The sequence below is a fragment of the Trematosphaeria pertusa genome (assembly GCF_010094035.1).
Source record: "Trematosphaeria pertusa strain CBS 122368 unplaced genomic scaffold BU26scaffold_4, whole genome shotgun sequence".
Classification (NCBI taxonomy): Eukaryota; Fungi; Ascomycota; class Dothideomycetes; order Pleosporales; family Trematosphaeriaceae; genus Trematosphaeria; species Trematosphaeria pertusa.
Genome location: NW_022987215.1, coordinates 990,896 through 1,010,664, shown reverse-complemented (window position 1 = coordinate 1,010,664; position 19,769 = coordinate 990,896). Strand labels below are relative to the sequence as shown.

At 52.3% G+C, this 19,769-nt stretch overlaps 6 protein-coding genes across 6 annotated transcripts; 4 read left to right on the top strand and 2 right to left on the bottom strand.

Annotated features, from left to right (window-relative positions):
* Positions 1 to 19: 19 nt before the first annotated feature.
* On the bottom strand, positions 20 to 1,023 carry BU26DRAFT_516711 (thioredoxin-like protein). Its single transcript, XM_033828395.1, has one exon. It carries the CDS (start codon positions 742 to 744, stop codon positions 292 to 294), a length of 453 nt encoding a protein of 150 aa, XP_033686998.1. The 5' UTR covers positions 745 to 1,023; the 3' UTR covers positions 20 to 291.
* A 1,297-nt stretch (positions 1,024 to 2,320) lies between these two features.
* BU26DRAFT_561772 (uncharacterized protein) lies at positions 2,321 to 3,536 on the top strand (the record flags this gene model as incomplete). The annotated part of the gene is made up of 4 exons (XM_033832953.1): positions 2,321 to 2,917; positions 2,966 to 2,975; positions 3,032 to 3,067; positions 3,124 to 3,536. 4 exons carry the CDS (start codon positions 2,321 to 2,323, stop codon positions 3,534 to 3,536), a joined length of 1,056 nt encoding a protein of 351 aa, XP_033686997.1.
* A 2,846-nt stretch (positions 3,537 to 6,382) lies between these two features.
* BU26DRAFT_529259 (MFS general substrate transporter) lies at positions 6,383 to 8,213 on the top strand (the record flags this gene model as incomplete). Its single annotated transcript, XM_033830885.1, has 6 exons — positions 6,383 to 6,461; positions 6,524 to 6,617; positions 6,665 to 6,727; positions 6,778 to 6,997; positions 7,048 to 8,115; positions 8,175 to 8,213. The coding sequence occupies 6 exons, from the start codon at positions 6,383 to 6,385 to the stop codon at positions 8,211 to 8,213; spliced, it is 1,563 nt and encodes a 520-aa protein (XP_033686996.1).
* An 870-nt stretch (positions 8,214 to 9,083) lies between these two features.
* Positions 9,084 to 9,495, top strand: BU26DRAFT_561770 (uncharacterized protein; the record flags this gene model as incomplete). The annotated part of the gene is made up of 2 exons (XM_033832952.1): positions 9,084 to 9,183; positions 9,239 to 9,495. 2 exons carry the CDS (start codon positions 9,084 to 9,086, stop codon positions 9,493 to 9,495), a joined length of 357 nt encoding a protein of 118 aa, XP_033686995.1.
* A 1,994-nt stretch (positions 9,496 to 11,489) lies between these two features.
* Positions 11,490 to 13,914, bottom strand: BU26DRAFT_516707 (acetoacetate-CoA ligase). Its single transcript, XM_033828394.1, has 3 exons — positions 13,613 to 13,914; positions 11,829 to 13,561; positions 11,490 to 11,779 (listed from the first exon to the last, which is right to left on the bottom strand). The coding sequence occupies exons 1-3, from the start codon at positions 13,874 to 13,876 to the stop codon at positions 11,668 to 11,670; spliced, it is 2,109 nt and encodes a 702-aa protein (XP_033686994.1). The 5' UTR covers positions 13,877 to 13,914; the 3' UTR covers positions 11,490 to 11,667.
* A 3,640-nt stretch (positions 13,915 to 17,554) lies between these two features.
* Positions 17,555 to 18,752, top strand: BU26DRAFT_248100 (uncharacterized protein). Its single transcript, XM_033821104.1, has one exon. It carries the CDS (start codon positions 17,900 to 17,902, stop codon positions 18,695 to 18,697), a length of 798 nt encoding a protein of 265 aa, XP_033686993.1. The 5' UTR covers positions 17,555 to 17,899; the 3' UTR covers positions 18,698 to 18,752.
* Positions 18,753 to 19,769: the final 1,017 nt, after the last annotated feature.

Below are 19,769 nucleotides of genomic sequence, written 5' to 3'. Positions count from 1 at the left end.
AGCAGATCAATCAATATTCCTGGATACTTCGTCACTATCGGTGGTAGTCTGGCATAGTCACCAGCCTCAATTGCTTCAAAGGTTTAGGTTAAGGCTCAGTAGAAATACAAAATCATAATCATTGGATGTTACACCTATCCCAAAATATCACATCCAACGCCAATCCAACTGGGTATCAAATCATTCCAAGCTCTCCCCTAACGAGCGTCATAGGCCCGAAGCCGTCCGAGCCATGCTATCCCAACACGGCTACGAGCCACAGCGAGACCCACGCCTGGAAGCGCGGGTCCTTCAGGTCAAAGACATCTTCCAGTGTTTGCCACCAGTTATCTCGTAGCTCCCACTGACAGTCTGCTCCTCCTCTCCCTCCTTCTTCTCCTCCGCAGGCTTCGGCTTCGGCGGCGTAACCTGCGTCTTCACATCCGCTGCGATCCTCTCCACCACCTTCTTTAGCGCCGGCGGATTAGCGCCCTTGATCTCTTCAATCTGCTTCCCATCCTTGAATATCAGGAACGTGGGCATAGCCTGGATGCCGTATTGGGCGGTCACCTCCTGCTGCTCGTCGACATTGACACTGACGAAAGCGAGTTTGCCCGCGATGGCGTTTGCAGAGGCGAGTTGCTCGTAGATGGGCGCGATGACTTTGCAGGGCGGGCACCAAGTCGCAGTGAAATCTGCGACGAGGTAGGTGTGCCCGTTGAGGAGGGTACGGAATTGCAGCGGGGAGTTGATTTCGATCGGCATGTTGTTGATGTGGTAGTTGGTTCTTCTGCTTTTGCTTGGTCCCTCGAAGCAGGTCGCCGTGCTTTTATTACGTTGTTGCGCGGTGAGATGTCGTTCGATGGGGTGAGCGGGGCCTGGAAGCTGTGAGGCTGTGGTGAGTTGAATGTGAGTGCTGCTTTCGATTCCTGTGATCAAGACAAAGAGACTAGTCAGGCCATCTTATACGCGTGCTCTTCGTATGGCCCAATATTGTGGAATCTTCCACCGCCGCTTAGCGATGCCTGACGATGTCTGTCGGCGAGGTGCGGAGTCTTTCGGAGACTTTCTCGCCGACCTATGATTTGTCATCGTCGCACGGTCACGTGCTTTACTAACGTGTAGTCGGATGTGGAAACACTCAAGGCATGTGCTCGTTGCTATACAAACAGGTTGAGTGCTCCATTGACACCATGCTATGATTAGTATCTCCGGCGTTCTCAAAGAGCTTCGATGGTGTGTACGGGATAGTACCAGTGGTCATTCCTTGCGTTTGCACAACAGTAACCTTGGATGAGTTTACATCGTGCCTAGGTGATTGCCGCCATATATGTTTCGAGTAGCTATCGACAGCACCAACTCCCGCGGCATGGGTCAAGATGTCTTTGGGGAGTAGCTGGTTGAACATCTGAAGGAGTTCGTTTGGCACAGTGGTAAGGGTACGCTTTAGCCCCGAGGCGTCCAAGGCTGTGAAAACCCAGCGTTTGAGGTTCGGTAACAGGTTAAAAAAAGTAAGGATGGTAATACAACGACAATTGGATGACGACCTAGAGCTCCAGAGGAGGTTATACAGGGCCTCAGGTAGGAGTTCCGTGTGGAGCTTTGCTTCACTAACAGAAGAAGCCAGGTGGCGCGGCATAAGCAGAGCTCGATATTCGAAGAAGGCCAAAAAAAGAATGAGGATGCTGTTCGGACAGTTTTGGGGTGTGCTCAATGAAGCCGCGATGGAGGAAGGTGTGAAAGCTTCGGTTATAGACGAAGTCCTCCACTCGGCTAATCCTATCGCTGGACTTCCTCACAGTGTCCAGCCTGCCCTCGTATTCCAGGGCTTAAGCGGTTATCAACATTCACGTCTTCCTACGCAAGAGGCTCTTCGACGGTGGAGCTGGTGTTCGGTGAAAGAACGCATGTGCAATCTTCTTCAGCGTCCACGCATCCGGCCCTCAATGTATAGCGTTAGTCTTAGCCGTGTTGGACTCGCCCGGTAGTTCGAATCCGTCAGAATCCTCTTCCAAATAAGCTAAGTGGGGCTTGGTCCAGGGAAAGATTTGAAGGACTAGTGCATGCTGGGAAGCATCACACTTATCGTCCGGGGAAAATTGGTATGACTCCACCTAGGATGTAGTTGGCCGATCTCGGAGATATCAACTTCTTCACCAGAGTAGATCTCATGCTCGTACCGAAGAATACAAGATCCGAGTCCAGCATAGTAAGGTGGAGATAAGAGTGAAAAATGTGGCAAAGAGCTCCCGCACGTCCCATTTAAAATCCCAATTTTGAACTTCATGAAAACGACACCTCTTTCAACTTCGGCTCAGTCGAATCCTTAATCGCGTCAGCTATGGAGCTCTTCAATCTCTTATTCGCGTTACTTAGCTCGATCCCATCGATCCTCGCACTCTCGTTTCCTTCCAACGCCGCCGACTCTCCTTCCTTCAATACCCACGATCCTGTCTCGATCCTTGATGCATATGGGCCTAGTCCGGGATACGCAGACTGGCTTCAGTCAGGTATCCGGGAACCCGGGCCACTCGACCACAAGAAGCGCCGGGTCGTCAGGTACTGCTTCGCCGACCAGGAGACTAGAGACAAATTGAAGTGCGCCTTCGAGAACGCAATCACGCTCTGGAGCGATGCGCTTGGTGGTCCGAGCAATCCAAAGACCGGACACTCTTTGTTCTTCAAGGAAGTTAAGGGACCGGACGGGCAACATGCGTTCTGCTTCAAGGGCAACTACGACGCGAAAAAGAAAGAGGGCGCTTGGAATAACGGCGTCGTTGCGCCTGATACCCTGGTCGTCGCAATCGTGCCCGATCAACCGCCTCGGTCGACAACAGGCTACATTCCTAGTGAAGAGAGCGATAAGCCCTGGCGACATTTCATGGAACTTCCTCCGGACGTTCAGCGTTCCGATCGAAACCATATCATCGCACACGAAGTAAGTCTCTCATTCCCCCCTCCCACAGATTTCGCTAACAAGACGCAGATCGGACATGGTTAGTAGGACCGAGGTACACTCTCTTTAAATCGCTACATCAGCTAACGAAAAAAGTGTTAGGGATGGTCCATGAGCACTCCAGAAACGACCGTGAGTCTCCCCTTCGTCTAGACGCCCCTGACAATCCAGTATTGACAGATTAACAGGAGATGACTTCGTGGAATATCATTGCTCAATGGTCAAGGGCTTCCGACCGGCTATGTTGAAGGCGATCGCAAACAATATCCCACCGGAGGAGGCAAAGCGGAAACTGTGCGAGGACTTCAAATTCGCCGCAGAATACGGATTCGCTGGGAGGGATTTCATCAAGGGCGGGAACCGACCTGGCTTGCTAATCGACGGCGATTCCGGCTTCGACTTCGAGTCCATCATGTTGTACCCCTCCTTCGCCTTCTCCGTCGACGAGCACAAGTGCATGGAGGACCGGAGATTGTGTCCTTTGGTAAAGATCAAAAAGAAGGACGGACAGAAGGTGGGGACGGAATTTATTGGGGAGAACACGGTCCCGTCGAGAGAGGACTGCGACTTCGTCAGGAAGTATTATCCTTTCGGTGGTTGAGTTGCGTTTGCCCCATGGCTGACTTCCTTCGGGCCTGGCTCCTCGGAAGCTGAATACTGGGATCTCTCTTCACCTGCAAGCAGTTCAGCAGCCGCGCTTACATGTATTCAAATGCCTATTGGCATAATACATAGACTTGCTTCAGGATAGATGGGGTATAGAGAGAGATAGGTAGACCAAAAGTGTAATAAAAAGCTCCTTTACTTGACCAAGCCTCCTCCAGATTAAATCTAGCTCAATGCCATGTCCAGAATCTTACAGCTCTGCGTAGACAACATGTGAGCCTGAGCCAGAACCAGGGAAGGTAGCATAGGCGTCAGTCATCTCCTTAATCTTCAGGCTATCAGTTGTGGTCATGGTCCATCCCCTTTGTCCGAACGGTGATGTTGCCTCTTAAATCTCGTCCGTGGGGTCGTGTGGTTAACCATATCGTTGTACCGTTGATATAGCTCTTCGTATCTAAATGCTCAGTGAAACACCGTAGTAAGAATGGGCATTAGAGGTAGCTTCCGAAAGCAACTGCATCCGTCCCAGATTCCGCGTTGAATACTGCGATAGCCAAAGTCGCATTCGACTTCCATGAAAGGGCCATCGCTAAACTTCAACACACATCGTCCCAGGTAGGACACGCTAGGATCTCCGAGTATAACGGCGCTCGTCAATACCCCGCCCGTCCGAAAGTCACCTGTTGAAGGTTCGGTAAGATACCTATCCTTGTTCTCATCTCTTGTCTCAACTGCTCCGAATCCGTTAGCCGTACTTGCCCGTGTATGAAGGCTCTGTAACATATGTCTTGTGGAATCGCTCGACGGCGCTCATCACGGAGGGGCTCAGCTTCATATCCAACATATAGGAGATCCTGTGGATGAGGGCTCGTCCAGCGTTGTGGTCGGCGCCGCAAAATCGTACCATTTCAGGCCTGAATTCCTCCAAGGTGCTAGGAGCGACCGGGGCGAGAACATATCGCACGAGCCGAACCAACGTAGGATTACCCTTTAAAAGGTGATATGACCGTGATTCTGCGAAGATTTCGTTCCCATTTAGATACAGGACCAAGTCGTAACGCTCGAAGAGGAGCTGCGCGGCGAGTGCCAAGAAGGCTTTGCGGGTCGATTGAAGGATACGCAAGCCGATTCTGTTCGGGTTCCTGCACCTCTTTTGGGTTCGAGATCCTGGAGAATTTCGAGGAGAAGCTGTCCTGGGAGTGCTAATATAGGCACTGCGCTGCTATTAGCGGTGGTTCGAGCGGCGTGACGAGCGCGACTCCGCGTCGAAGGCATCTTGGTGGTGAACTGCTTTCACGGCTGTCGATCCGTGAGTAGCTTCGATGCAATCTCTCTCATATGCAGAGGATGTGATATGGCGATGACGAAGCGTGAATGGGCTCATGCATCCATGGATTGAGGTTCGAAGGGAGGTTCGCTAGCGCTTACTGCTATCCCCTTAGCTGCCGGCGCCAAGATTTCTAGCCGCGTCATCATATAGCCATTTCCTTTGCTCCCTGCTCATCTTATGCTTCTTCCACTCTACGGCGCCGGGGTTGCTTTTCTTCTAATGCGTCTTCACATTCTTGGTGGCGCACTTCGGCCCTAGTCGGCGGTTTGAGAAAGCCGCGCTGGCCCTGAGTCGCGCGGTATGTTCCATTCACCCATCTCTACCACTATTTTCGTCCCTACTCCGCGGCATAGGGGCTCCATTAATGTCCTGCGTAGGCGGTCTCGTATTTCTAAGCAGTGCATCAATCCATACGCAAATCATGGACATGGAAGTCCAGCGCAGCCCTGGAGGGTCCCCTCCGTTACGTGTGTAATGCACTAGCCAGCCAATTTTACCACATACGTCTAAACCGTTCTTCGACAAGACCCTATCTACAGCGCCTATTCAAACCTGTCTGAGCCAGCGCCTTGGTATATACCAGCATGTACAAAGGCTTTGTACGACGCCTGAGACCCAGGCTGTTAGGCGTCTCGCCTCATGAGCTCGATTCGTCCGCCAGCCTCCACTTCCCGGTGGAGTGATCTATTTTCCGAATCCCCCACTTCGAACCGATCGGGAACGCCAGTTGCAATGCCTAACTACCACATATCAGGCTCGGTGTTCTTACACGCGCTGAATGATCGACCGCGCGTCACGTGCTCCACTCTTTCGAGCCGACTCCTGCAACATCTATGGATCCTTCCACGTCCGGCGGAGTAACCAGGTATCTACTGTGGTATGCTTCCAGTTATGAGCTTCCAAGGTTTATGCCCTACCTAGATGCTAGGCTCTTACGAAGGCGTCTTCCCTACTCTTCAAGGAATCAAGCCGACGTCTTATCGCGTTGCACGAGAGGCGACCGTTTCGAAGTGGCCTGTACGGCGCTCGACTAGGATGACCTGCCGACCCCGATTCGGATATGTGGTCAAGGCGAGCGTTGCCTTCTTGAAACGCGTATCGCGTTGAATGCTTCCAACGTCTTGGCATTATTGAAGATCCACACCAAGGGTTATGTCGTCGGCAGTTCAGCCCTGTCAAGCATGTCAAAGCACATGTTGCTGAAACCTTTTCGCGCCTCGCTGATCAGGTGTCCCTGGCGTAGCGCCACTTCATTGATGTTTCGAGCTAGTGGGTGGCCCCGAGGTCCCACTTCCCTAGCCTTGTTGCCATACTTGATATGGGTGGACGAGTGCGCTCAACACCAAGAGCTGGTCTCCAAGTATTACTTCGCTTCAACGTTCTTTTTGCTTTCCTGTCGCCCGGGCGGTGTTCCTTCCTTTTCACTTCTGCTTCCTTTCTTTCGGTCTGCTGGCAGTCCGTTTTGTCGATTCCCCCTTGTTTTACTTCAGATTTCTGAAAATCTTAAAAAAATGGGCTTAGGCGTGTTGAATGATGCTCATATGGCTGCCCCTCCGGGGACAGTCAAAATTGGGGCTACGGCAACAGTCGGTGCGTTGCTCTCATATGTCTAGACATATAGGACATGCACTCACCCTCTCGTGTCGCTACAGAAGATCCAGCGGAGGACGCAAGTTCGCTGAAGCGCGATGGCGATATCATCCTCCAGCCGCAACCGTCCGATAATCCCAATGACCCCCTCAACTGGTACTTCCGCCATTCGATCGCGTGAACAATTCCTGATATCGCACCAGGTCCCGGGCTTGGAAAGAGTCCATTATGGTAATCTTAGCGTTCAGCTCAGGAGTTACGACAGCGTAAGTCAAGCTTCCTGTTTGGATGATTCTCAAGTACTGACATGCAATAGTTTGGGTCCAATGATCACCCCAGGTATTCAAGTTGTCTCGATGAAATATGGCGTTAGCCTAGACATGGTTTCCAGTCTTCTTATCGGCTTTCTTGCATTCTGGATCGGATTCACGACATTCTTCACCGCGTCTGGCGCAAACATCTGGGGAAAGCGCCCTTTTTTCGTTATCTCGGCCCTCGTACTCCTCGCCACCAACGTGTGGGGTTTCTTCTCCAGTGTAGGTCTTCCTCGCCAGAATCTCCCTGGGACATTGCTCACCTTAGCTAGTCCTTCCCTTCTTTAGCGGCTATGAGAATCCTTCAGGGTATTGCATCGGCACCGCTTGAAACGCTCGTCACTTCCACCGTTTCCGACATGTACTTCGTGCACCAGCGCGGTACACGCCTGAGCATTTGGGGTTGTATGTTGGCTTCCGGAGTCCTACTAGGGCAGACGATCTCCGGTGCCATCATCCAGAACATCTCCTTCGAGGCAACCTTTGGCATATCCGCTTTGATCTTCATCCCCATCGTGCTCCTGATGTACTTCGTTGTGGTTGAGACCACGTACAACGGGCCGCGCGGCGGCTCCAAAATTGAGATCGAAGAGAAGGGCTCTTTCTGGACCGTCGACACCGATGAAAAGGAAACATATGCTCAAAAGCTCCGCTTGTTCCGTGGTCGCATCTCCGGAGAGTCGTTCTGGAAAGGAGCCTGGAAGCCCGTCCCTCTGATCGCATATCCTGCGGTGCTGTTCTCCACGGTCGTCTATGGGTCGTACTTCACATGGCTGCTGACCATTTCAGTGCTTTCGGTAACGGCTTTCAGCATGCCTCCGTATAACCTCAACCCCGCCCAGATTGGCCTCACTAACCTACCGCTCTTGGGTGTGGCCCTGATCGGCTCCCCGATCTCAGGATGGATGGCCGATGCAGCCGCAAAGTTCATGGCGCGTAGGAACGGCGGCATTTTCGAGCCCGAGTTCCGCCTCACTCTAATGCTCGTGGCGACGCCACTCGCAACTGCAGGCTTCCTCGGCTTCGGCATGAGCGTCCAGAATGGCGCTCCTCTCCAGTGGCCCATCCTCTTCATGGCAATTCACTCGCTCTCCGTTCCGTTCGCTTCCCAGGCATCGCTTACATATGTCATCGACTGCCACCCTAAGGACGCCAACCAAGCTTTCGTCACCATCAACTTCACGAAGGCTGTATTTACTTTCATGGCGACTACGTATGCGAACGGGTGGTTCTTGAAGGTCGGACCAAGGGGCGTGTTTGACGTGATTACCTTGATCAACCTTGGCGTCTGCTGCCTTACCATTCCGGCCTACATATTCGGCAAGAGATTTCGATCAATGGTAAGTCAAGCGCAGTCTTGCAGAACTGGAGGCCGAGTGCTGATGATGATTCTTCCCAGGTTGCCCGCAGCAGCTTCGGTCAAAAACTTTCCGGCTAGATCTTCAATTCGGTTCAGCACTACTAGTCAGCTGCAGAAAAAGCTGGACTCTTTCAATGGCATAAGACTCTCCACGATCTTTCAGCTGGATTTCGCCGTTCTCTCGGCTGAAACAGGGATTCAAATAACAATATATGGCTACACTCGTTCTGAATGTTTCATCGCTCGTATTCCTAATGTCTGCTTGCTACTAACATGGACTGACTGACTGATTCCCCAGAGAGCGCCCAACTTCCCCGGCCAAGGAGCCATGCTCCAAAAGTTGGTAAATACGCCGCCATGCCCCTACCTCAGTGCACCTCAAACTGTTCTCACCCCTCGGAGAACATCTTGCCTACACATTTATGGACCCTTGGGTTCACCTGTCACTGGAAGCCTCTGTGATCCCATCGGGTTTATGACGCACGACGCGGAGTATGATTATGGTCTCGTCGCTGCTGATCGGGATAGATACGGTCTTAGTGTCAACCCATGTATTCAGGTTGCAACTTGATTTTGGGGTACGGTGTCCGCGGTGCGGACAGAGAAGAATGTAGATGTGTTCGTGGAGGAACGGGAGTTTGGTATGTTCCCTGAGACCTCAGGTACCGATACGGTTCTGAACTTGCTCTTGGCTGATCTGGAGTGGATGAACGAACGACTTGTTCGAATTAAGGCCATGATCGCTTGGGGTCGGCTTGACACTGTCTGCGCCTGTGAGTTTGAATGAAGTTTGCATCTAGTTTCCACCCACATACAAGCACAAACCTACAAGGTCTCGTTCCTTCTATATGCCTGCTCTACTATGTATAAAAGCTAATCCAGCCTCCCTCCCACACTTACTTACCCCGAACGAAAATCTTGCAAGCTCATCAGCAACCCAGCCCAAACATGGCCGTCCCCACTCTCGACCCACTCCACCAACGAATCTACAACTACATCAACCCATGCCGTGGCAACATTCCGGAGAACGTCATCTCCACCATCGCTGGTAAGTGTGGCACCTTTTCTATTGTCCAGCACTTGCACTAAAGCATCGTCGGAAGGCAACATCAGCTTCGTTATCCGCCACGTCCATGGCCCTATCATCAATCCCGATCGCGTCTCCATCCCTGTAGTCGATATAGGCAACCGCGGGCACAGAGCGGCAGTGGTGGTGCACAAGGAGGAATTGAACAGCGCCGTCGTCGTCGAGGCGCGGGTTAATTGGGGCGAGAATGCTATCGTGGCCTTGGGGAAGAAGGTAGATAGGATGATCAACGAGCTGTTGGACCTCTCACAGGCTCTTTGCACGCCGCAGTGAGGTATTTCGGGGCTTGGTACTCACACTGATAGGGGGAAGATGTGAAGGTGTATGCTAGAAAGAGTAAATTGATCGATGAAAGACACCATCAGCGAACGAGCGAAATCCCACCGGCCAACACACAAGTATAATGGGGCCTCCTTCATTCAATCAAATGTATAAACCTCCGTGGGCATCGTCAGTAGAGCAAGGATTTCGGGTGGATGGCGATTGACCAACGGAAATACACTGCTATGTAGGGCGGCCAAACCTCGCCTGTGTTCGTCAGTAAAACGCCGCAGCCGTCGTGCTGCGACCATACTGGTAAAGTTTTATCAGCTTCTCTAGAGAAGTCTTTAACTTCGCATTGTGGCTGGTGGAATGAAGCCGCTTGGAGAGGTCGGGATCGCTTGGCCTCACGGAGCTATAATAACGTGACGCCCTGAAATCCAACTCTTACTTGTATAGCAATATATCAGGAGCAAAAGGATCACCTAGACCATCTTCTGCTCTTGTAGAATAATATCCTATATCCGGCCAAGGACAACTCCGACGTAGCGTATGCCAAACGCAAGGGGATTGTTATATCAAGAAGGGTCCCGTTTTCGCTTGAATCCAAATGTGGTTCATGCCGGCGGTTCAACAGACGCTGTGACTCCCCCGATGGTAATCCGAGATGTACTCAGTGCACCAAAACGAGAGGACACAGGACTATGCGAGAACGATCGGCCGCCATGTGGCAAGACAGCCTGAATCCGGGTGACCTTCATGACTGGCTCGACAACTATCAGAAACATTTGCTAGACAATAGCAACCTGCCAAGGTCACTCTGGCCCGAGTTAGCCTGTCATGCCATCTGGCTAAAGAACAGGTCGCCATTCTCTGCTCTAGTTGAGAAAGTCACTTCCTGGAATGCAAAGAACGGTGTAATACCAGATCTGAGGAATGAACGAGTGTGGGGGAGTCCCGCATACCCTATCATTCCCTGGGATAAGCGAAGAGGCGCCCATCATTCAAAACTTCTCGAAAGGAGAGCCACTATGGGTAAAACAATAATTGCGTGTATATCCTACCCATACGCGTAGCGCTATTCTCCCCAAAAAGCCTGAAGTCATTTTCGGGGTATTATTCCCAAACGCTTACGTAAACCCATCAACGTCACCTCACTTCAACACTCAACAACCCAATCCTAGCCCCTCAACCCATATACTCTTGCCTCGATCCATACACCATCTCCTCAACCTTGCTCTTAAGCCCCTCCATAACATCCCCGTAATGCCGCGCCCAATTCCCCTCCACAACAGTCTTACTCTTGACCCGAACATCAGTGCGGAACCGCTGCTCAGCCTCATGTAGAAGCACCAGGCTGACACTCTCATTGCGGGGGATCTTGCCCGTATTCTTGACGATGAGGAATTGGATATTAGCTATGGATACGTCAGAAGCCCTATTTTGCCATTTAGCAATTCAGACCATACCAGCAAGCTCACACTTCTCCCTGGCACTTAACTTTTCTCCCTTGCCCACCCAGGCCAGCATCATCTCCAGCTTCTCCTTCAACGAATTAGCTCGGAAAGAGGCTAACTTAAGCATGGCTACGTATACGGGATGGCCCTGCTTTCCTGAGAGTACGGCAGCACCACTGGGCATCTCTTGCAGAGTTGGATGCTCGAAGAGGCCATAGAGCTGCGGCATCCTGATCCCTGGAGTAGAGCCCGAGAGAAAGGAAGATGGACGAGGGGATGCGTCTTGATCCAGTGCTGCGGTTGTGATTGGGTTGGACTCGGTGTTCAGCTTGGAAGAGTTGCGTGAGGATCTCCATGGCAGGCACATGTTGTCAAATAGGGATAAGGATTGGGAGTAAACAGGAGCGTGAAAAGGGTGCTGCGTGTCAGTGAGTGTATCCGCAGCCGGCAGTAGTGTCTGTGATGGGATGGGAAGGCAGGAGTATTCACGAATAGGTCGGTGAAAGGCACCAAATCGGAATGGTATAGAGACAGTGGGAAGAAGAGCCAGACTTGCTAAGATGACTAAGGAAGGGAGACAAGAACTTGAACTTATGTGTCGGGATGGAACGTCGTTTGCTCCAGTGCGGGTATGCACTGCTAGTTGAGACTAGGTGGAAACATTTCTAAGCAATCAGCAAGGTCCTCCTCCTAGATCAGTTCTGTATCCTAGCGCAAGCCCTACGGCTTAGTTACCTCTGGCCCACTCTCTATACCAGTCCAAGCACTCAGCATTCGCAACACTCGCTGAGGTCTTCACATTCATGCCGCACAGGATCTGCTTGACAGCCCCTTCAACCCTGAATACGGTCAGCTCGTGCTCTGTGCCACCGGAGAGAGGATGGATACTTTTTCCCATTGGTAGTAACCGGAATTTCAGGGCATTCGTCTACGACCCCAGGGACGTGTCGGGCACTTAGCGCTTTCCTGACCATAGCCTTGATTCCATCAACAAGCTCTGATGAAAACCGCTTGCCGTCCGCCATCTTCAAGAACAGACAGACAGTCTCGTCAGTATCGTGGTCTCTCCTCCTTCCGATGCAAAGAGCGTCAGCGACCTCCTCTGCAAAATGCTCAAGTACGACGTTGTAGATTTCAGCGGACCCGAATCGGATGCCTGCGGGCTTGAGAATGCCGTCGCTGCGTCCAAGCATCCATAGACCTCCGGTTTCGGGGTTAAATCGAATGAAGTCACCATGATGCCATACCGGTTCTCCTCTACTATTCTCAAACTTTTCGAAGTAGCTGCTGCGATACTTCTTCTCGCCCTCCTTGCCCCAGAAGCTAACGGGCTGGCATATGAATGGCTTTGTACAAACAAGATCGCCCGGTTCTCCCGTGGAGGTAATATCCTGACCTGCGTAATCGAACGCCGCAATGGCCATGCCCAGGCCTAGACCTTGGATTTCGCCCTCGTAGACTGGGAGCAGCGGATTTGGGGCGCCGAATAGCGAAATGATGTCTGTGCCGCCTGTTATGCTTCCTAAGTTAATGGTCGGAGGAAACGCGGAATAGACGTAGTTGAACGTCGAAGGCGCTAAAGGTGAGCCAGTGGAGTAGATAGCTTCTAATGTGTTGAGCGAGAGGCCCGCGGACTGAGGCGAGACAGACTTTTGTTCGAGGACTGAGAGGTATTTGGCCGAAGTGCCGAAATGTGTGATACCCATTTCATCGATCAGGCGGTGCATTGCAAGGTCATCAGGAACTGAAGTGGGCGGATCTGTCGAATCAACGTATCGGAAGGGCGAGCCGTCATACAATACGAGCGTAGCCCCTGATGCTAGCCCGGAAACGAGCCAATGCCACATCATCCAAGTACAAGTGGTAAAGTAAAACAGTCGGGACTGAGGAGTTATGGAACAGTGGAGAATGTGCTCTTTTTTATGCTGGAGAAGCGTGCCAATGGCGCCGTGGACGATACATTTGGGCGCTCCAGTGGTTCCTGATGAGTAGAGAATGTAGACGGGGTGATCCGGAGGGAGGCGTTTGAAGGTAAGCTCCACCGTAGGCTTCAAGGAAGTGAAAGCCTTGTATTCGTACGCTTTCCCAGACGGTACCTCTATGGAGTCGATGGAGGAGTCCACGGATGGTACAGTGGGAAACACTACGACGGCCTTGAGAGATGGTAGCGCCGACGCGATTTCGCCCACCTTGGGTAAGACTGGATGGCTTCGACCGTTATAGAATGCTGCATTATCCGCAAAGAGGATAGCGGGTTCGATTTGCCGCAGACGTTCCAGTACAGCATGAACCCCAGTATCAGGGCTAACAGCAGTCCAAAGGCCTCCCAAAGAAGTCGCTGCTAGCATGGCTACCAGCGCATTGGTATGGTTTGCCACGTAGGCGGCTACTCGATCTCCATCTTTCAACCCCAAAGCTATCATACCTGCTTGGCAGTGTGTAACTCGCTCTCTTAGCTCCCTCCACGTTACAACCTCGCGGGATGTTTCGGTGGCGGCGATTATGGCGGTACTTTCAGGGTCGACCTCTTGAGCAGGGAAAAGTAAGTTCTCCGCGAAGTTGAGCATTGCACCTTCGAAAAAGGCCGGGCGAGGAAACATTGGCGCCTTAGGGTCCACCACCTAAGTCTCATCAGCCCGTGCACCTTACGGAAGAAGTGTTGCAAAACTGACTTTTACCGCCTGGGTGTTCGCCCTGACGCCTACAAAACCCCAAACGCGGCTCCAGAGCTTGTCAATATGATCAATGCTCCACTTGTGGAGCTCTTCATAATTCGATAATTGCAGGCCGTACTTCTGATTTACGTTGTCCAGGAACTGGAACATGGGCGTCGACTGCGGGGAAGGATGTCTCCATAGCAGTTTGGGGCTCTTTGACGTGCCATTGGTAGTGTTGGCGCCATTCATGCCGTCTGACTGGTCTCCGTTCGTGTGCATGTTGGAGCAGCGCAATTGAGGGAGTGCGGAAACTAAATTTTTGGTGTTAAGAGGTACGGATATCGAAGGCTTTATGACGTTAGCTTATTCCCTGCCGTAGATCGGATCCCCACATTCGGGACCTATCCGAAAGCGGTAAGCCTCGGCAACCGAAGTCTCTCCAAGCTCAACCTCCGGAAACACCCTCCGTCACCAATTTTATCTCTATTCATCTCTTCGCCGCCGCGTTTGTTTCGGCTCTTTAAAGTACGTCGGCTTGGTATATTGCACACCCCCGGCCATCTAGCATACACCGAAACCCGATGTGCGGAGAAATTCCGCTCCCCACCTACACTGCGAGGGCTTAATTCGTATTCGGATGTCTTAAGTCTCATGTTAACTCTGCTTGTCATTCAGCTCGCCTTGGATCTATCCGCTGACTTCTTTAGAAAGCCGCCGAGATCCGCTACAAGCTCGATTGCCCAACCATCTAACACCTCCCTCTTGCGACTAAGAAAGTTTATCTCCCAGCTACGGTTAGGATTCGTTGCCTGAAGCGGCCGTTCTTCGACAAAGGAACCCTATTCTGATCGATGAAGGACCGATAGCCTCGACACAATATGAGCTTGCTCGAAACTACGAGCTTTTAGAAGTCCGACGTGAATACCAGGTGCTCGTCGTACCTGATGCAGACTTCAGGGGCGTTTCCTAATCTCAGCCATGTCCACGGGGCGACTGTCCGATGAAGTGGCAGTCTATTATTTCTTTTCCTTTTCCTCCTTCCTTCAACGTTTGCTCTAGTCGTTTTCCTTCGCTCACTGGTACTCATTCTCGTACTTTAACCTCTTACCCGTTCCTACACCCTTGATTTCCTTTTTTTCTCGTATTGATTTTGTACGCGCGTTCCGCAGGTAAGCCGGGAAGAAAGAACCACAAAACTAAACCATTCAGATCCGAAAAGAAATGCGCTTTTGCACTTCGTCTGGCAATATCGTAACATCTTTCCCCTTGGCGCTCTGACAGATGTCATCTCCCTGCGAACGCAGCGCATCCCAGGATGTCTCACTCGATTCATTTCCATTTCCGGTATTGAAGACTTATGCTGCTCATTGACTTTGGTGGTGCAGCAAGGCTAGGGTTGTTCTACTTTCGGCAGGCTGCACGATCCTATCCTTACCTAGGTTCGATTGGATGCTAGCCCTAATGCAACCCTGAATGATACCTGACACCCTCCGCTCGAACTACTCCATCGCGCACTCCGAAATCGGAAGGATACCACACGCCTAAACCGAACCGAAACTTTCGGCGCCAGACCAAATGCCCCCAGGCACAACGTGGGGGTAGGTTTCCGTGCTCAACACGTGTTCTTCTGTTCGCTGAGTTTGGCGTCTAAGGTCGGCTAGCCTTTCTCGTTCGAAATACAAACAAAATGGAAAAATACCGGCAGGCCTCCGGCATCGTATGGTATTCAGCGACTCGTGCATGTCTAATGGGACACGACACCCGAACGCGACCTTTGCTCCAAGCGAGCCACGAGTGGATGCAAATCGTTACAAGCACTGCACCCAAGCTAGTCCTCGGATAGCTGGAAAGTCAAAGCTCTATCCTACTCTCAGCTGCGTTCCCGCCTAGATCATCATTCCCTCTGCGCACCACTCAACATTGTCTGGAGCGAAAGACCTCAACCTTCGGGCCTCGGTAACGCTATGACCGCCTTTGATGCGCCATGATAGAAAATAGGAATTGTCTCAAGCCGGAAAGCAGCTCCTAAGCCCTCAAGCCGAAGAGGCTGGCATCCTTGCTGCCCGACTGGCGTTGTCAAGAGAGGCCCGACGCAGCAGTTCTTAGGCGCCCCGTGTCCCTCCCGCTTCCCCGTCTCGCGAAAACGTCCCCCACGCACGGGAAAAGGCAGTAATCTAGCCGTAACGGCTGTCTTTCCGCATTGGGCGCTGCGGAGGTGGGCCTCTCCGTTCCTGCGGGATTCGGTGGGTGGCTTTTGGGCTGAGCGCCCATTGGTAGGGCTGAAGAGCTGAACGCCTTGAGGTCGGCGGATACGCCCCGGATGTGCACATCTCCTCGACACGGGACGCGGAACCATCCTATTAGCTCTCGATTAAGCAGCTACGCTGTGCAGCTGACTTTGGTTTCGGCTCGCCCTCGTGAAGCGCTTTTTTTTTGCTTTTTCATTCTGCTGCATCACATACGGGCTCGATCTCCCACAGTCCTCAGACTTCGTCATGAAGCTCGGCAACACGGAAGACACGGATCAGTGCCTCGTTTAGGTGTCGTGCCATCGTTCTGCACGTATCGCGAGCCGTACGTCGTGCTGCATGAGTCTCTGAGATGTGTCCTTGCAGCCCGAGCATTCCGGTGAAGCGCCACGGTAGCAACAATTCGCGTTAGAGTTACAGCTTAGATACAGGACTAGCTTTCGCTCTGCCGCTTCGCGGAATGCCGAGCCCCAAAGAACACATTGGATAGTCCACGATCGCAGAAGACGGAGACGCCCGCATAGGATCGTGATGGGTCCCGATGCTTCTCAGATACATCAGGACCACTTTCGGATCCGCGATATCAGGCAAAAGGGATCATCTAGCATTCGGATGTCGTCAGAGTTGCGGTTGGAAGTCTGGAAATCGTCGCAGTTCGGAACTCGATTATGGGAAAGTTGAGCGGTCTATGCCTGGCGCAGCTGGAGAAAAATAAGCAACAAAAAGTGTGCGGATCGCGTGCATCAAGGTGTGCCTGGCACATTTGGTCAAGACGTGAAGCTAAACTCTCCACCACAAGCGACCATATGTGGTAGTTCAGCCATACCGGATACGTCGATTACACCCCGGCCTCCAAGCCCGACCCGCGCTGGACCGCCTTGCTGGGCTTGCGTGGGGGCTTTCACAGAAGCGGTCCCGACCTTTCATCCCACGTTGCTTGCACGTTAACCCGAATCCATCACTACTGGAAATCCAACATCAACCACGGGAGATGGTTCATAGAACTCAAGGAGCGACAAGGGATGCAGGATACTCGGTTTAATATGTCCAGAAAAGCCATCTTAATCAGAAATGGCAGTTACCGATCTACGAAAGCACCTACGAATAATAATCGGACCATTCGAGGGGTGGTGGCCCAATGACCGCTATGCATGGGAACGATCCCCCGTAATTTCCCGCCCCTCATGTTTTGCGCCCTACCTTCCAAGCATCGTGCAGCTCACTTCGACCATTCGCCATGCTTTCCCGCCCTGTTTGGTGTCACACGACACCGTACAAAGCCACGAAAAAGGCACCATGTTGCCTTTTTGCAGCAGCGGGTTACGACGCTAGACTTGCTGATGTAACGAAAGGCTGCCGCCGCCTCCTCTTCGGTATACAAGAGAAGGAGGTTCCCGTCCTTTATCCGTTCTATTGAAGATCCCATGGCCCAAAGAAGTTCCCAATCCTATGATTTCTATTAGTGTACCGACTATGACCTCACTGGACAACAAATCACCTCGACTTGTGCGAAGTGATGAAAAGTTCGCATTATCTCACATCCTCTCCAAACATGCTAACCGGTGCAGGAAATGCAAGTCGAATAGTACAACATCCCGGGAGGACATGCATTCTATCTCCCGCGCTCCTCGAAGTGGCATTCGAACTCAGTCAAACTCGAAAACTGAATGTCAATCGCAAAGTCCGAACATCCTCACCACCACTACATCGGACACTGCCACTGACACGTCCTTAGACTCACTCGATGGCAATCCAATTCAGACCTACTGCCCCTATCATAACTCATTGTTTGGAGCTCGGGGCGCCCAGACCGCTTCATCCAGCGCCGACCCCATGCAGAGATACCTTGATGCTCCAGTCTCAGAGCATGTAATAGCTCTCTTCGATAATCTTCGAATCGGGACATCCTTATCGGCTGGTTGTACTTGCGGCTCCGTACCTCAGGATACCGTCGAAGACTTGACCCGGACGGCTATTCGTCTGCTCAATACGCGCCCGGAACTGCGGCAGAACATTGCATCGATTGAGCACACAGCCCAACCATGAACGCGTCATGATGGAACCGCGCTCTAAACGATATGGAATGCGAGCATTGATTTCCTTGGAGTCCCTAAGGCGGTGCATTGGGAAGTCGTTTCCTTCCGTTCGCATTTCACCTTTTTTTTCTCCTACCAATCGGATTGCGTGGTCTGCCCTAAACGGCTCACTTTTGAGACATCCTTTTTGTTTGGGAGCTGAGGATATTTCAGCAATTCTCGGTACCGAAGAGGCGCCGTACAAGAGCTATGATGCTTTTAATACAGGATGCGGGAGGGTGAATGCTAGTTTAGCGCCGGCGCTAGTCCGGTTAGGCATAGCGCTCACAACCTCAGCCTTCCTCGCGAGAATGCGTCGTCCCTCTTCTGCAACAATCACATTGCGAGCTGACATCCCACGCCCTGCAAGCGTCCTGAAACATCTGGAATATTGCACGGTTCGGTTTGCATCCCCTGGTATATACTGTTGTCGTGTGAACGACTTTTGTACTACCTTAAGGCTCTCGCTGACAGGCTGGTCGCTCGAAATTCCGACAGGCCATGAAACGCCGCTGTTGCGTGTGATTGCCGGTCACAGAACCTCTAGATTGCAGACGTTTGCCTTGTTGTCGGCCGCAGACGCGTTTCCAATTCTTGGAGCACTCGACGCGAGACATCAAAGATACGCTGGCGAGGCCAGTGGCAGCGCATCGGCAGCACCCCAGCACGGACAATTGACGTCTCTTGACTTGGTCGGCCCGGTGCGAGCGAGTGCTCTTCCTCCCCTAGCCCAAGCCGTCCGGCAAGCCAGTAAAGGCCGGCAGCGTGACTTCTAGGTTCTGCAGCTTTCAGCCTATCACGTCTCTGGCTAGGCGGGTGGCTTCTGCGAGGCGCTCATCTTCATTTGCGGAAGCCATTCCTCCATACGGCTCTTCTCGCCTCTCTTCGCACTTTTGTCTTAAGTGTCCGCGTAGAATTGCGTCTTCGGCGGCACAGTGCTTGGCGATTTTCATGCAACCTCGAGCTTTCGCCCCCAGTTGAACAGCCTAGCAGATCGCCGGACGCTCCTCTTTGACACGCTCTCTTATCCTTGCTTGGCGGGTAAACTTACAAAGGCACGATCCCGCAAGGCTCTCCCCAGTAAGCCACCTTGCTTTCGCGGTTTAACAGGCTGCTGTGTCAAACGCCCTACAGGATGGGATCGAAGACTCTCAAGAAAGTCTCAGGCCAATGCTTTGGATCTGCGCGGCGGGGAAATTCGAATGGCTTCCGAATAGCCGTTGCCCCGGCCTCACCCTGCAGCCCGCTGTTTCGGGCGACTTGGCCACGTGGAAGGAGCAACGGTGACAGCCTCCCGCATCCGCTCACTCGCATCAGATCGAAGACTGGGTTGTTGCGTCATCCCTCCCAATGCTTCGACTCCTGACAGACGCAGGGTTGGTCGGAAAGGAAGCCCCGCACGCAGCGCCGGAGCAGGCAGCCTCATCGGAGAAATCTCTATCTACAACCGCACTTTTACCCATTCCGCGCCCCAAATGCGCTTGGATAGGGGCTGAGTTGGGCGTCGTACTACAGGAAAGATAGCGAATAGCTGCTTTCCTCCCTTACGGAGCAATCCGCTCATCTTCACCGGATATCGTCGCGTCTAACGATCCGAGCACGTTGCACCCGAGCAACCCTAAACAGTGGCTTGCAGGACTAGGACAGTCCTGTGCTGTAGCTCCAGTGAGTCCGTGTCCAGGCTTTTTGGAGTATGAGCTTCTTCCGGTCCTTGCCGCATGCTGACCACAGAGGCTATTGGGAAGATTGTGATGGCGCCGGCACTCCGTCACATAATCCTGCCGCTAGACGCTCGCAGATCACACTAGTAATGCAAAATCAAGCCACCTTACCTATTTTCACAGCTGG

Excerpts from the sequence above, each read along its gene's own strand:
- BU26DRAFT_516711 (XM_033828395.1), bottom strand. The coding sequence starts at position 744 with ATGCCGATCGAAATCAACTCCCCGCTGCAATTCCGTACCCTCCTCAAC.
- BU26DRAFT_516707 (XM_033828394.1), bottom strand. The coding sequence starts at position 13,876 with ATGCACACGAACGGAGACCAGTCAGACGGCATGAATGGCGCCAACACT. Across the intron at positions 13,562-13,612 it reads CGAACACCCAGGCGGTAAAA|GTGGTGGACCCTAAGGCGCC; the intron begins GTCAGTTTTGCA and ends GATGAGACTTAG. Across the intron at positions 11,780-11,828 it reads GTTACTACCAATGGGAAAAA|GGTTGAAGGGGCTGTCAAGC; the intron begins GTATCCATCCTC and ends GACCGTATTCAG.
- BU26DRAFT_248100 (XM_033821104.1), top strand. The coding sequence starts at position 17,900 with ATGATGGAACCGCGCTCTAAACGATATGGAATGCGAGCATTGATTTCC.